Source organism: Tachysurus fulvidraco, chromosome 13 (assembly GCF_022655615.1).
Source record: "Tachysurus fulvidraco isolate hzauxx_2018 chromosome 13, HZAU_PFXX_2.0, whole genome shotgun sequence".
NCBI lineage: Eukaryota > Metazoa > Chordata > Actinopteri > Siluriformes > Bagridae > Tachysurus > Tachysurus fulvidraco.
Window position 1 is genome coordinate 15,719,771 of NC_062530.1, and position 15,851 is coordinate 15,735,621.

The following is a 15,851-nucleotide window of genomic DNA, read 5'->3' on the forward strand; positions in this document are numbered from 1 at the left end:
AGATTGACTTCATGTTAAAACTAGAATCAGATTTCCTGGTTATACAATCGCATTTTTTGAACATATAAGTATAAGGTTATACAAGGTAAATTAATTTATTGTCACCCAAAAACTGGTTCCTCTCAAACGTTCTTCCTTATATCATCTCAGGAAGTTTTTCCCTGCCAATGTTTTTTAATCTACTTTTCAACAGCTGTTGCACCTGTGGCTGTATCAGGCCAGAAAATCATGGGTAGTTGGAGGTGAAATGTGGTCCATTGTGATGCAATATCCTTTGTTATATTATAGCATCTGGAAAAATGCTGCAATAGAAGGGGAAAAGTGATCAATCACTGCTCAAATGAAAGTTTGGACATGGAAGGGCAATGGCATTATGAGCCTCCAGTATGTATGAGCGCTGTGAAGATTGTAGCAGATTTACAGTACTTCTTGTATGAAGGGCACTAAGTAGGCTGATCCTGAAGCCCTGGGAGGAGGAATGTTACCATAGGGAAATCAGTATAACCAAGGATCTCCAAAGCATGAGACTATATAGAGCTTTATTTGTGTTGTTATAATATTTACTGTACCCTCCCACCAGTGCCTGGTAGTCTTCTGAAGCTGGCATAGAAGTACATAGCTCTCTGACCGCTTAACTGGATATTGTGTGGAAGGAAAATAAACACATCCTGCAGTGTGACCCGCCTCTACATGAGGCTTTTGTCTTTATTAGGGTTTGAATTGCTACTCTGAGTTCATGCCTGAGGTCTAAACAAAACACAGCTCTGTTCCTCAGAAATATTATTGTTATTCTCAGAGTTGATGCATGTCACTGTATTCTGGATGATATAATGAAATTTGCATTTAAAAATGACTTCATTTCTTGGTCCATTCTTCATTTTTGTTTACCTACACTACATTTGCTTAGACAATGAAATTATTCTAGAAAATGTATTGTTCAAATGTATTGTTTCACCTCACAGTACCTGAAGCAAAATTCTAATCTACAATGCTTGCTTTGATCAAAATGTGCAGGATCTTTATCTTTATATTTATATATAAATTAAAAACTGGGAATATTAACAAATAACCATGTAGTGCCTACATTTGAACTTCATCTACATCTGCCTTCAGGTGCATAACAAAATTTTTACATAACATTTTTCCAAATGTGAATATAGTGACACATTGCCTTATGTTTCAGTAGAGCAATTGCATTTAATTGTAAAATGTCATGTGCAGACTGTTTTTGAACAAGAGAGTCCTTAACTTTATTTCTTTTAATACATTTATAGACTTTTGTAAAAATGTTAAAATATTTTTTCATTATAGCATATTATCTCTTAGTATGTTTAAAATGTAACTACATAATAATATGCTTAACCTGGAGCTTCGTGTGAAAGTGTGTGTGTGTGTGTGTGTGTGTGTGTGTGTGTGTGTGTGTGTGTGTATGTGTGCGTGCGTGCGTGCAGGCGTGCGTGGATGCGTGCGTGCGTGCGTGCGTGCGTGCGTGCGTGCGTGCGTGCGTGCGTGCGTGCGTGTGAGTTCCAGGGTGCGTCTCCATCATGAAAGATGAAAGCAGTTCTGGTTGGATGTCATCCAGTCCAAGGTTTAAGCTACTGTACATCCTTCTACATGCTAGCAATGTCATCTGCTCCTTGCATTAATCTGCACTAACGCACCATGAACTCAATTTTATGTTCATTAACAAAGGGTGGTCTGCTCACACACCATCACTTTCTTGCTGATTATTTGCAATTTGCAGTTATATAGTATTATAACAATGTTTAACTGGTATTTTACTAAGTTCTATCAATGATAGAATATCCCAAATCACAAAATTGTGACTTACTTAGTCCTTCTTCACAGGTCTGTATAAAAACAGGAGAGCAAGACAGGAATTTCCTAATTTCCTGCTTAAACTAGGCCTGTGTTCATGGTGTGGTGAATTCTTCAGACAAAAAGTAATCTGATGTGCTTGAAATTTATCCATCATCCTTACAATAATTGAACATTATCTCCATTCACCACTGTGTCAAGCATGTCAGGTAAGAATTGACAATAATTTTGTTCATATACAGTATTTGTCAGTTCAGATACATTTAAGCACAAACAGCACCCAGGAATGTGGTTGTGTTTATTTTCTCCTGTAGGCGATAAATTTGCAATGCCAATAAATTCTATACATGTATTTTGATAATACTTATATCTTATTCATACAATATGGTATACATTTAAAACAACTTGTGGGATCTGTCTAATCTTTTCATTACCGCTATCATCAAGGATATGAATTACACAGGTCAGAATCACTGTTATTATGCTCGTATGTTTTTTAAATAGTTAGCTCAGTTAACAAGAACTAGTGCATTGGAAACCCTGCTTCATCTGCTTCATCATAAATTCCAGGCACTGAGCCCTATTTTAGAGATGGACTGGGAGCTGGATATTGTCACTATTTTGTAAAGCCACCACTGCCTTCCTGCCTGAAAAGAAAGACCATAACACAATGTGCTATTCTGTGCCAACAAAACTTGCCACACTCCCAATGCTTCCCAGGAGAAAAGAAAAATGGAATAAGTGTGCAAATATCTAATACTGCATACAAGCAAAATAGGAAATTTGCCATGAGCTGCAAAGTTGTTTTTGAAGGCTTCTGCTTAGTAATTGTAACCAGACTAAATGTGACGTAGACTTAAAGGCCTCAAACTGGGGTAATGTTACATAGCAACCAAGTAAACACAGAAAAATAGACACAGTGATAAAAAGGAAAAAAGTCAAAGCTTCATCCTAAAAAAATAAGCAGATATACATGGTGTTGAATGATGTGATGATATGCATGTGTAGAACTAAAGTAAAAGAACAATGCATTCCATTGTAGTGCAAGATGAAGTGCTGCACTAATTCATCACATAAGACATGGTAGATGACATCATTGTTTTGGGAAGAAAACAAAGCATTCGTTTCAGCTGTCTCTCAACTGTAAATTATGGCTTGGAGTCAACAGAGAGCTGCTGTTGCATACCGTTACATAGGCACTCATGAGATGCATATTTCTCACATAATCTTTATGGAGCACCTCAACTACTCACCCCTACCCAACTGTGAGGCACTACTTGCTTCGCTGGTGCAGGATTTTGCTGGAAATCTGCATTGTGGAAGCTCATTTTGGATATCTAACACCAAATATAGGCCTTACATTACAGAGAGCTAGATCCTGTCTCAAAGGCATGAACAGTGTGGCCAGTGCGATTATTTGTAAGCAAACTGCCACAGATAATCTTTCAAGGCAAGATAGTGTGATGTCAACTAGACATCATAAGAATTACTTCCATTACTACCCTTGGCTTTAGCCACAAGGATTCCACTCCTTTGGCACGGCTTAGTAAAAAGTAAGGAGCATCAGAACATATGGAGGCGAACATACTGTTCGTGTAAGTATTAGTTTAGATTCTAACTGATTAGTCTATATACTGTATACAGACCTAAGGCACACCATACAGCAATAATAACCAAAGACTGATGTAAATTGTACTTTCTCTTTCTTGTACTCTTTTTCTCTCTTTGTGTGTGTGTGTCTGTGTGTGTGTGTGTGTGTGTGTGTGTGTGTGTGTGTGTGTGTGTGTGTGTGTGTGTGCGTGCGTGCGTGCGTGTGTGCTTTTGTGCATGTTGTGTGTGTATGTGTGTGTGTGTGTGTGTGTGTGTGTGTGTGTGTGTGTGTGTGTGTGTGTGTGTGTGTCTGCGTGTGTGTCTGCGTGTGTGTGCGTTCGTGCTTGTGTGTGTGTGCGCGCAGAGATCACTGAAAGTACTAATATAACCTTCACGACCTTCAGCATTCACAAACTATGAAGAGATGCGATGTGATGTGATGTACGTCCATTTGCGCTTCAGTACACAGTGCATCCTGTAAATAATACAGACTTATTGCATATTTAAAAAATAAATTCTGATAGAACAGCACCCCCTAGTGGTTAGTACATTTTACCAGTTAACAAATAAACAACATTTCCATGGTTACTAAAAGACCCCACCTTAGAAAAAAGCATGCAATCAAAGAGCAATAAAGAGCTACAAATTTAAAATTTACTGTAATAACATACACACAGAGATTTTGCTTAAATAACTAACGTGATATTTCAGCTCTGAAGCCATGCCAGGAACCATTTAGATCTGGTACTGGATACTGGATGCTGTAGCTGTCATAGGAAATAAATAGAGCTGAGCAGAGCTTCTCTGAGGAGGGTGATCATGCTGACAAGAACACAAAAAATATTGAATCTATCTATCTATCTATCTATCTATCTATCTATCTATCTATCTATCTATCTATCTATCTATCTATCTATCTATCTATCTATCTATCTATCTATCTATCTATCTATCTATCTATCTATCTATCAACTAGGACACTGCTGAATTGACTAAATATGGTTAAGAACTGTCTAATACATTATTAAAACCTGGAAGGATAGTGGTGAATCATCATCGTTGAGGAAATAATGTGGTCAAAAAAATGAAAAGGTCATGTAGTCTGATACATCCAGATGTACCCTGTTCTAGAGTGATGGGCACATCAGGGTAAGTAGAGAGGCAGATGAAGTGATGATCAGAGAAATCATTTTGTCAGTTTCTGGGTTTTGTATATTCAATAAATACCTAAATATCTGAAATAAGGTGTTACAATCAGGGTCCATTCTGTCCGTGATGGTAATAGCTCCATGCATGCAAAAGTCTAAAAGTGATTTAATTTACTTTCATGGCAACCAGAATTAGATTCAATTACACAGACTGGAGTCAGAACCATGCAAGAGCCTAAATATCAGGCTATATTTTCTGATGTTCCTGCACAAACCTAACCAGCACCCCCATGTGTCTGGTCTATGGAATATAAACATCCTCACAAAACAGACAGACAGAATAAAGTATGGAGACTGATTTAAACATCTAAGTTTCCATTTTACACATCAGTTTTTTATCAAAATGCATAGATGAAACAATCCACCTAAATACTATGGAAGTTTTATTTGTGTCAACTCCCTTCCCATCATGTCATATTATTTCAAGACTTCACTTGTTTGCTCGTAATGTTTAGTAAGACATTAGACACACTGCTTTCTTGTTAGTTTATCTTGTGTGAGAGCACCACACCTTTTCACCATTTCATTTAATACCATTTATATGTCAAATTTATTTATATATTTCTATTAATGACTTTCAAATTAAGATGGTCATGTGAACAGTTGTCAAACGATTACAAAAGGGAAACACTGAAGTGAATAATCTAATGATTAGATAATCCTAGAACATGTACAAGCATTGTACTTTTATCGTTAAAGAAACAAATATAATTAAAAGGGTTTTTTTAGGACTATGCTACAGATATACACAAGAGCTCACAAAACAAGCAATTTTTCATTTCCTCAGATTCATACAACCTGCAGAAGAATAATATTTATACAAACAATATTAAAGATTATTAATTGTGATTCACCAAGTAGAGGACAATGTCACAATGACAGCATTGCAACATTCCAATTAAAATGCAGTGCAGATGGTGTGCTGCAAACCTGTCAGAGATAAAGTGGCAGTATGCTTTATGTCAAATGTAATTGGGTATAATGTGACAGTACAGCTTTATTGGTATTGACACAACACATGGATATTATGTGAAAAAAAAACACAAAGAGACTCAGAAGGAGCAGAATTAAGAATATACAGATTTTTTAGTTCTTAACACATGCAAAATGGACAGTAGGACCTACATAAGGCTGATCATTTTTTCTTCATCAGTGTTGAAATGAAAAACGTTACAGTCTTAACCATTTATTATGACTGAAGCCATTTACTCCTAATGTCTTGGACAAGTGCATTGGGACAGAGCAGTAGAGGAAGTACACATAAACGTGGGATGACCATAGTTGATGCCAGCATGGAGTCACTGAGAGTCTCTGTATCCCAACAGTCACTCAGTCTCTCTGTGCCAAACCCCCAATAGGGACAGGAAACACACTTACACAAGTTTGGCAGACCTCATCCATCATTTAAAGCTAGTCTTTGTCTTTTTGAGGCTGTGCAGGCCAGTATATTGCTTTTTAATTCAGAACTCTTTTTGATTATATTATTCAATACTTTTCATTTTTGAAAAAATGAACTAAAGCCTGTGAACAGTGAATTTGGTCACATGATATCCCGAACTCACTATAGTGAGCTCACTTGTTGTATGTTAAGGGCTAGAGCACATAGATTCAGAGAACAGCGTTTGGTGGATGTACTGGTCCCTCGTACAGATGTTGAGTTTTGCCATGTCATTCTCTTAAAATGCAACCAATTACTTTATCTCTGTAAATTGATTTGATTGAATAAAGAGACTCATTAACAGACTTTGATAGATATGCTTCTCTACTGCATCATTTATTTACATGCCTACTGATATAAAAATTATTAGTTTAATTATCACAAGATTTGTGAAATCGAAAGTAACAAATGTTTCCATGCCTGATGTTGTAAAATCTTTTGTGTAAGTGTTTATACACGTATTCTATCAACTCTCCGAAAATGGAATCTTTCGGAATTGGAATGTGGTAGCAACTTTCACACCAAAGTAGCCTATGCATTATTATTTAAACTCATGGTCACCCACAATCATACATAATGATTGTGTAGTTATTAAACTAATAACTCCTCTTGGATGGCTTATATGGAGAGGTTTTTGGGGTTATATTTATTAGATATTTTGGGGTCAAATTTTTAATTGGCAAATACAAAATAGAAACTTTCTCAGGACTAACTCACTATACATGAGCTCGGTTTAGAAAAGAGGCAAGATAGTGTGAAACTGTCATGGTTTGTTATGCAAAGAATTAGAGGACCCTAACAAGTTAGCTAGCTCTAACTGAGTTAATAATGGTGACATGATTGTTATTTATGTTTTGACCACTGGTACCCACAATGCTAAGTATATAACAATGAAAACAGAACAGAATTCTGACCAGTCATCTGACTAGCAATGGTTCTGAAGGCAATTTTGGCTCATAGACAGAACAAAAATTGATTAGGTAACTGGAATTTCTTCATTTCCCATATAGCCACCCTCAGTATAATATATCACTGGGTGAGATCAGTTTTTTGTTGCTGCATACATATATACTGTATACTTATATACTTATATATTATATAACCAACCATTCAGTGACGCATTTTGCTAACTCTGTGGTATTCAAAATGCTGTTTATCAAGCTACTGGGAATGTATCCAAATGTAAATGCATTATATGGAATGAATAGACAGAACAGAGCTTTTTTTTTCCAAAAGCTTGCCAGGAAGGTTAATACAACTGGTGGAGACAAGAGGATTGCATCATGGTAGGCATCCTATTCATGAACGTTACTGATACAGGTGAGGTTGAGGAATTGTCAGAAATCACACATCATGTGCTGTCATTTCTATCTTCAGGTGTTTCTTTATATCAGTTTCATATTTAAATTGTTAAAAAAAAAAACTGTGCTAAAATCAAATATAAATATCTGATGATCTGTTGTGGTTACCCCAAACAGGGAGCAGCCAAAGGACAACAATAACAAAACTACATAGTCATAGTCACTACATAACTTCATGCTGATGCTGATACAGGACAAGAACTTCTGTCCATTCATCAGTTTCCTCAATCATATAATCTCAGCGACAGTGGAACGGTCATTGGTGCCAGACAGGCTGTTTTGAGGGTTTCAGAAACTGATAAATTGATAATCTCCTGGGAGATTCCCCACACAACAGTACTGTATATGTATGTATAAAATATGATGGCCTTGTTGAGAGAGAGGAGGAGATCAGAGAAGAATGGCCTCTGTGGAGACTGGTTTGAACTGACAGTTAGGATAATCACTCATTACAACTGTGGTGAGCAGAAAAGCATCTCAGAACACACATGATAAACCTTACGGCAAATGATCTACAATAGCAGATGGCCATGCCTGTTATCCAAGAACAGGAGGCTGAGGCTACAGTGTTAAATGAGATCAGTGGATGTTCCAATAATCATCAACAGGCTGGTTGTGAGCATCTGAAATACCCAAAACCAGTTATCTCATTTCAACAACCAGGGTCACAGTCACAGTCAAAGTATCTAAGGTCACATTTTCCCATCCTGATGTGTAATGTGAACACTAAATAATGCAGTGCATTGTGCTACAACCACATGAATAGTTGATTTGATAATTGCATGAATGAGCTGGTGTAAATGTTCCTTATTAAAGCAGAACGATCATCTCTAACACTTCAGTATTGTGTGTTAGCTTTGTACCAGCCACTGTACAGACACTATACCATACTTAATGTAATTTGAGCTCAGAGATCGAATGGCAGTATGTGACACCTGTTTGCATGATGTTAAACCCTGTATGGCGACTCTGTGGTGTATCACAGGTCTGTCTCTATGATCTCTAATACAGGGCTCTTGAAGACAGGCAAGACTGACATTTCCAAACCCCCCCCCCCCCGCTCACACCCCCCCCCCGCTCACACCCCCCCCCCCCCGCTCACACCCCCCCCCCCGCTCACCCCCCCCCAATACTAAAACAACAACAACAACAACAACAACAACAACAACAACAAACAACAACAAACAACTGTGTTTCACCAAAACCACTGACCACATTTTAACCAAATACAAAGTCAGGGCTCTCGGTTTTGAAGAAAGGCAAGAGTAACATTTCCAACCCCCCAGCATTTTTTTCATTGGTTGTTGCGTTAAATCCTACCCATGTATAATAGTGCTATTTTCTGATTGGCTACTGTGTAGCCTCTTTTTTTGATTGACTGATAAGTGACAGGCTCGACTAAGAATTCCAGGGGAGACGCGCTTGATTCCTGCCCATAGAGACATAGAGACAGCGGTGCGTGACAAGTACAATGTGTGGCTCGAGAGCGTGAGAAAAGACCCAAATGCGTGACTCACGCTCCATGCGTGACACTTGACAGCCCTGCTAATATAAAAGCAATCACCTTAAGACTGAAGTCAGGCCACGTGACATAAAAATGTGCGGATTTAAACAGGCCCGCGCAGGATGGCGCGCGCTCACGTCACTCATAAACCGCCCCCTCCTCACGGTGTGTCGCTCTGTCAGGTTGAGCGCGCGCGCACCCGCACCAACACTAGCAGCTGGAATACGGCTCTGCGCGCCTACGCTGGAAAAACCCCGACCTGTTCCCGGACCTGTGTTGACCACCCGTTTCGCCTTCGTGTAAATAAGAATCCCTTCATGTGAGCGATTCGCCTTTGGTTAAATCCGTGCCGGATGCGTGTGTTGACGGTGTGTGTGGCGCTCTCAGTCCAACGGACCGCTACAGAGAGAAGAACATGGCGTCGGAAGGAGCGAAAGGGGAGCAGCAGCCGCCTCCGCTGCAAACACTGCTAACCGCTGGCCATGGAAGCGTCGAGACGGTGAGAGAACACACGCTCACACACACGCTCACACACACACGCTTCTGTTCAATAAGCGTGCGAGTGCAAGAAAGGGGGTTAAAAAAATCTGCTCTTTATCCGCGTATTTCTCACCCTGTTCGTGCTCAGCTCAGCGCTACACAACCACACGGAGTCTGTAGGTTTGACCGCTGGGCTGAATTACAGGATGTCGCTTTTAAAACATCAACATAAACGCTGAACTAAACACGAAACGTCCTTGAACGACGCTAAGACTCGTTTGTAGGTTAAAACGCAACGCACTTGTTGTGTTTTCATTCAGAAACACAGATCTACAGTGTAACGTTATCCTCAGTATCCAGGGCAGTGATTTATTTATTTATTTATTACAATGAAGGGCTTTTTCCTTCGTCTTCTCTTAACAAAATTAGTCACAATTGGATTATTATTTTTTTATTTATATCTATCTATCTATCTATCTATCTATCTATCTATCTATCTATCTATCTATCTATCTATCTATTTAAATGGAGTGCTTTTTCCTTCGTCTTCTCCTAAACAGATTAGTCACAATTGGATTATTGCTGTTTTATTTATTTATTTGTTTGTTTGTTTGTTTGTTTGTTTGTTTGTTTCCCCCTGTGAACACCTCAGAGTACCTTGTTTACACTTTGTGATTGTATTTCAGTATCAGGATATTTTTTGACATAATGAATAATGACAGAATGAACTGTTACTTGTCAAAGATGAATTAGAATTAATGAGCATTAAAATGTGTTAAAGTAGAACGATGTTAAGGCCAACAACCCGCTTGTCATCTTTCCCGTCTGTAATCTATATTTATAGCCATTATTTCTTTCGTGTTGCCATTTAAAGCATTTACATTGGAGACAATAAATGTTTGCTTGATATCAAAATTTGAATTGAGATGAATCAGGTTTTTGATTCCAGAAGAATGTTGACGTTCGGTGGCAACAACGATCAACCTGGAGCAGTAAAGACTTTTTTTGCCTTTACATTATAAAGATTCATCCATGATATTCATTATTATCACCTCTATTTTAAATGAGCATGTTATTTAATTTGACACGATAATCAGGATAAATTTAGAGACACAGTTGCATCTTTTAACTGCATTAAAGTGTGTTCAGGTGTGTATGTGTTTAGATATGGAAACAAATAGGTAAAAGAACTGAAGAACGGCTGTGAGCAGGGCTGAGAAGAGAATAGACGAGGTGGGCGAGGAAGAGGGGAGGTTAGGGCATGTTCACTGGAGATGTTTCTAAATTGGTCTGAATTTCAGTGACTCAGCTGACATAGTAGCATGTCATACAGCCAATCTGAACTGTTTTAACAGCCTGAGGCTCGTTTACGTTTACCGTTCGACATAACAGGTGCTCTGGCTATACCGCTGTCCCTTGGTTGAGCTGTGTCAGCTATAAATCTCTGTCTCATGGGTACATCCCAGCTCCTGTCAAGGGCTTGAAAGGGTATGGGAGTATCACATGCGTGAATTTGAATTCATTTATTCTCTGCGCCTATAAAGGAACCTCTTTTGTTTATTCTCAGTGGGATCCAATTCACAGAAAGTTTCTTTTGACGGGAACATCTCGAGTGGGTGTTCCATCTGGTTAGAGTTCTGACAGAATGTAGTTTGCTTACATCTCAAATTAATGCTGAACAAGGATATTTTAATGAAAATTAAACATCACATAGTTATTTTGTTTTTAAGATTTTTTTTTCATGGATGATGAAATTTTAATTTGAAATCTGTTTGAATCGACCAAGCTCCGGTATGCAACAACAGATCATTTAGCACCTGTTTACCAGGGGAAGGGGGAATACAGTATGTAGGTCTTGGGTCATTTTCAAATTTCATATTTATAGAACGAGGGAAAAACTGTAGGCATATTTTTGTACCTTCCTTTGTAGATATGCAATGCAGATCATTCTGTGTTTTATTATAGAGAAATGTGGTTAGTATTTATGTGACTCAGGCAACAACCCGATTGCTGCAGACATTTATTTATCTAAATGTAATTCTTAGTTTTAAGAAGGTGATCACAATTGTAAAGAATGTAATAAGAGTGTGATTTGAAGGAAAATGACTTAGGCTGTGTTTGTGCATTTTTCCAATGTGGCTGCATAACAGCTTTAACTATGAGCTTTTTAAAGCAAGAAATTAAATGGATTAAAGAAAAAAAATCATAGTATTCTGGTCTCATCTCCGAATTTTCTGGAATGGTGACTTTCAAGAACAAGCTGTTTCCAGATTGTTGCCTATGGGCATGTTGTTGTTTTTTTTGTAGCACTGTATTCACAATTGCTTCCCTCTACATGTTACACAATAAAGCAGTGTTCTCTGGTTGGTCATTTTTAATGTCAATTAAATGAATCTTCCTGCTACTAGACCTCAGTGATCTTATACATTATACTGGTGCAGGCATCTTGTACTTCTATTTATTCAAAGACTGTGCACTATTTATTCAGGTGTCAACACAGCTTTTATTTTATACAGCTTATGGTATCACTTTTCAAGTAACAAACCTTCAAGTCAGACCCATTTGATTATTCCTACCCCCACACACACTAGATTGCCAGTAAATCCTGTTCAAAGGCACCTACTCAGTCGTTTTCCTGGAACATACTAATAGTCCCAGTACACCAGGCTAGAAAATGCTATTTGCAAGCAGAAAGCTTATTGATTATATGTTTTATGTCATATGTAAAGAAAGGGTGTAGTACCTTTTTTTAAAGACTTTCCCTGCCTTTAAAAGGGCTCCTAGGATACTCAATTGATGTGTCAGTTTGATATAATGAATTTAGGTACATGTTGCTATGTACATGTGCATGTATTCGTAAAATCAGAATAGGTTGCAATATATGAAATATGCCTACTGCCATGAATGAGTAACTGCACAGTCAGGGTGTTGACCCTGTTCTATGAAAATATAGGATGTAAAATGATTTATTTCCGATGAGGAGTAAAAAATGGTATTAACATATAAAATGTGTAGTACAGTGTAATAAACACGCTAATTCATATTCATTCTGTGAATTTAGGTAAGTAATATAGCCTTTGCAATTTATTTATTTGTGATTGTAATACAAAACAAGACATGTTTTTTTACCTAATGTTTTTGGTACTATGTGGTGCACAGAAGTACAAATGGATAAATAGGGCTTGGGGTCTATGTTGATATTTTAGTAGCCTCACTACTAAACACGTTTATTTGTAGCATATTTAGTTCCTTGGTGTCTCACTCTAAAGAATATTAAAAGTCAAGAAAATACCTTATTATGATCAGCCCAGCATTTGTGCTAAGTGGTGGTTTAGGCAGAATTTAAATATGACACCCTTTTTGGGTTACAGCCATGTCCTTGCACTATTCATTTATGACCATGGAAAGAGAAACAGAATGCAAACTCATAAAAATGTCTTATATCCAGTGAAAAATAGCAGCAGTTTGCTATTAAAGAATACAAATATGCTTTTGGTGGTTTAATGTGATGTGTAGTGTTTTTTGTTTAGAGACCCAACACGAGTATCGGTAACATGAATATAACGTTGTCATGCCAAGAAAGCACATTGAACTGAACTGAAAAACGACATATGCACTATGGCAGATCAATTATTCTGTCACTCAAGTACTGTGTGAATAACAATTATGACATAAACAAATCAAGCAAACCCGTATCTAAAGAGTGACCTGCAAAATAGGGACTGTCTTTGAAAACACTGTGCTTGTGGTTGAATTAATCACTATACTGCTTTAGGCATCATGAATCTGCCCTCTTCACCTTTAAGTAATGATTGTCTTTTTCTACATCTACTCAAAGTGCTGGTTGTAATGCCTTTGTTGCATTTCGTCCAATAAAAGCCTGTAATTGTGAGCTGTGTCTGCACTGACCACATGGCACTAACACCTCACCATCAAGAATCTCAGCAGTTGTCCAAAACCAGCACTGCTGATTTCTTGCCAAAGTGCCCACATTTCTGTGTCTATATGTTTCAGAAATGTGAGCTGAACATGGACAACCTGAGCAAGCCAGAGCTCCTGACCCTCCTGAGCATTATGGAGGGTGAGCTGGAGGCCAGAGACTTGGTGATTGAGGCTCTTAGGGTGAGTGACTTTCTGACTGATGCACATAACACACGGTATTCCAGTATGCACATACGTGCCAGTGTTGTAATGTAAAAATACTTTGTTACTGTACTTAAGTAGAAATTTCATGTATCTGTACTTTACTTCGCTATTTAAATTTGTCAACTTTCACTTTTACTCCACTACATTTCCTAGATAAAATGTATACTTTTACTCCGTTATATTTCCAGTAAGGATCTTCGTTACTCGTTACTACAAAATAAAATCATAAGAAATGTGTGCGACTGCAATAAGGGAGGTTTGGCGAATCACTGCTCCTAGATTGCATTACGAGCTCCGCACGCTCTATGGAGAAGCACAGGTACGCGCAGCGTGCACGCGCAGTCAGAGCTGGAGGCGTTTATCTATAACGGTGGCAACCAAAAGCAGTGAAATGTCACTATTCTTATTACCAGAGTTTATAGCACAAACAAAATATTAATGCAATATCAGTACTAAATAAAAATAACATTTATTGATTTGGTCTTTGTCTTGTGAATATTTGTTTATTAATGACTGCATTCATTGGACACACTGTTTGTAGAGAATGCAGACATACTGTACATGAACTGATTTGATTCAAGACTGGCATCATTACATCATGCATACAATTTTTGTCCACTTTTGCCATTTTAAACAATACCATAACTTTTGGCTTACTATGTAGTCATATAATATATAATATAAAACTCTTCTTGTTTTAAATTCTCACTGAGGGCTAAAACCCCTAAAGATGAAACCCTAGAACCGCCCCTGCTCTTATGCCTACCGAAAATCACTGACATTTTACTTTTTACTTTTACTTCAAATACTTAAGTACATTAAATATCAGAAAATGACTTTTGATACTTAAGTACAGTAAATATCAGATACTTTAAGACTTTTACTTGAGTAATATTCTAAAAGGTGACTTTCACTTCTACCAAAGTCTTTTTCTAGTACGATACTTGTACTTTTACTCGAGTATTGCTTTCTAGTACTTTATACAACACTGATACGTGCTGACAACAGTGATTTTTAGGTGTACAAGCAGATAATTGTTAGGATCCCGCTACTCAAGCAGGTGAGTTGGGCCTGACTGGCCTAATGGTGGTGCTGTAGTGCGATGCTATGTTTTTGTCCACAAATCATGAACCGTGAGACTTAAAAATAAAATACATTACTCTTTAGTGATTCACTGGTTTTCCCAAACAAAAAAAACCTCAAGAACCATTTATATTACTCACTTAGATTTTTTGATAATATATATCATATGCACAAACTGCTTTGTTAAACCAGTGCTAAGATTTGTGACCAATCTCATGGCATTTGGTTCCAAACTCGGGAGAGTTTGAACCTCAGTAAATCAATAACAGGTCGAAATTTTGTAAGCAATATGGCTGCCAAATTTCAGTCAACTCTAATGAGGCAAAGCCTAATTTACTCAAACAGCTGTAACTCATGATTGCTTGCATGGATTTGAATGAAAGTTTGCACGAAAGCCTCAACAGGACAAGATTCAGAGGGGCGGAGCTAAGGTCAGATAATTGTTTCTCAGGAATCATACATCCAGTGGAGCCGAATGCTTGTGATAATCTGTAAGTGGATTTTTGATTATGACCTAATAAACATTGTTGCCATAAGCCAATCAGATTTCAGAAGGCATTTGATGGGGTTATTATCAAGCGATCTTCACAAATCTTGAATGGTAGGTTTGTATATGGACCTTCAGTCTCACTGAAATTGTTTCACTTTTTATATTTGTATACACAAAAACGATATATTGCTTAATATAAAAGCCTAATTTTGCAGGATTTTTAGCCCCACTTCAAATTGTGTTTCATTCTATGCAACACAGTGTGATTCTCAATATTCATCAAAATCATGTTGACTTTTGTAAACATTTTGGCTGCCATAAATACCAGTTCTTAGGTGGCAGAGCTAGTTTTCACAAACAGCTGTAATTCATGATTGCTTATTTGGATTTGAAACCAACTAGAGAACTTTGTTTAGTAAAAGATTTTAAGGATGTCTTCAAAAGATGGAGTGTTATTATTGAAAGGTTCAAATAGTCAGTTTAATCTGAAACATTCATTCCTTCAGACAGTCAGATTTCAGCAGATGTTTCACACAGCAGGCAATTATCTCCCATCACTGATAAGTAATGTTCATATATGATCTCTATTGTTCTAGGTATCTTGGCAAGGAGTACAGAAGTGTATCCGTGAAAAGTACTTTGGCCCTATAAATTGCATCTTGTGACTATATTTTGTTGTTTTTAGAATTCCCTGCATTTGCTTTATCTTTGTTTTTTATTTTAGCTCTGCTAC

At 37.5% G+C, this 15,851-nt stretch overlaps 1 protein-coding gene across 1 annotated transcript in view; it reads left to right on the forward strand.

Annotated features, from left to right (window-relative positions):
• The first annotated feature begins 9,084 nt into the window (after positions 1–9,084).
• cttnbp2 (cortactin binding protein 2) overlaps positions 9,085–15,851 on the forward strand; it is a 38,148-nt gene continuing 31,381 nt past the window's right edge. The window contains exons 1-2 of the mRNA XM_027161270.2: positions 9,085–9,418; positions 13,414–13,521. Of these exons, the coding sequence (XP_027017071.2) occupies positions 9,335–9,418; positions 13,414–13,521 (192 nt within the window). The 5' untranslated portion in view covers positions 9,085–9,334. The remainder of the gene's footprint in view (positions 9,419–13,413; positions 13,522–15,851) is intronic.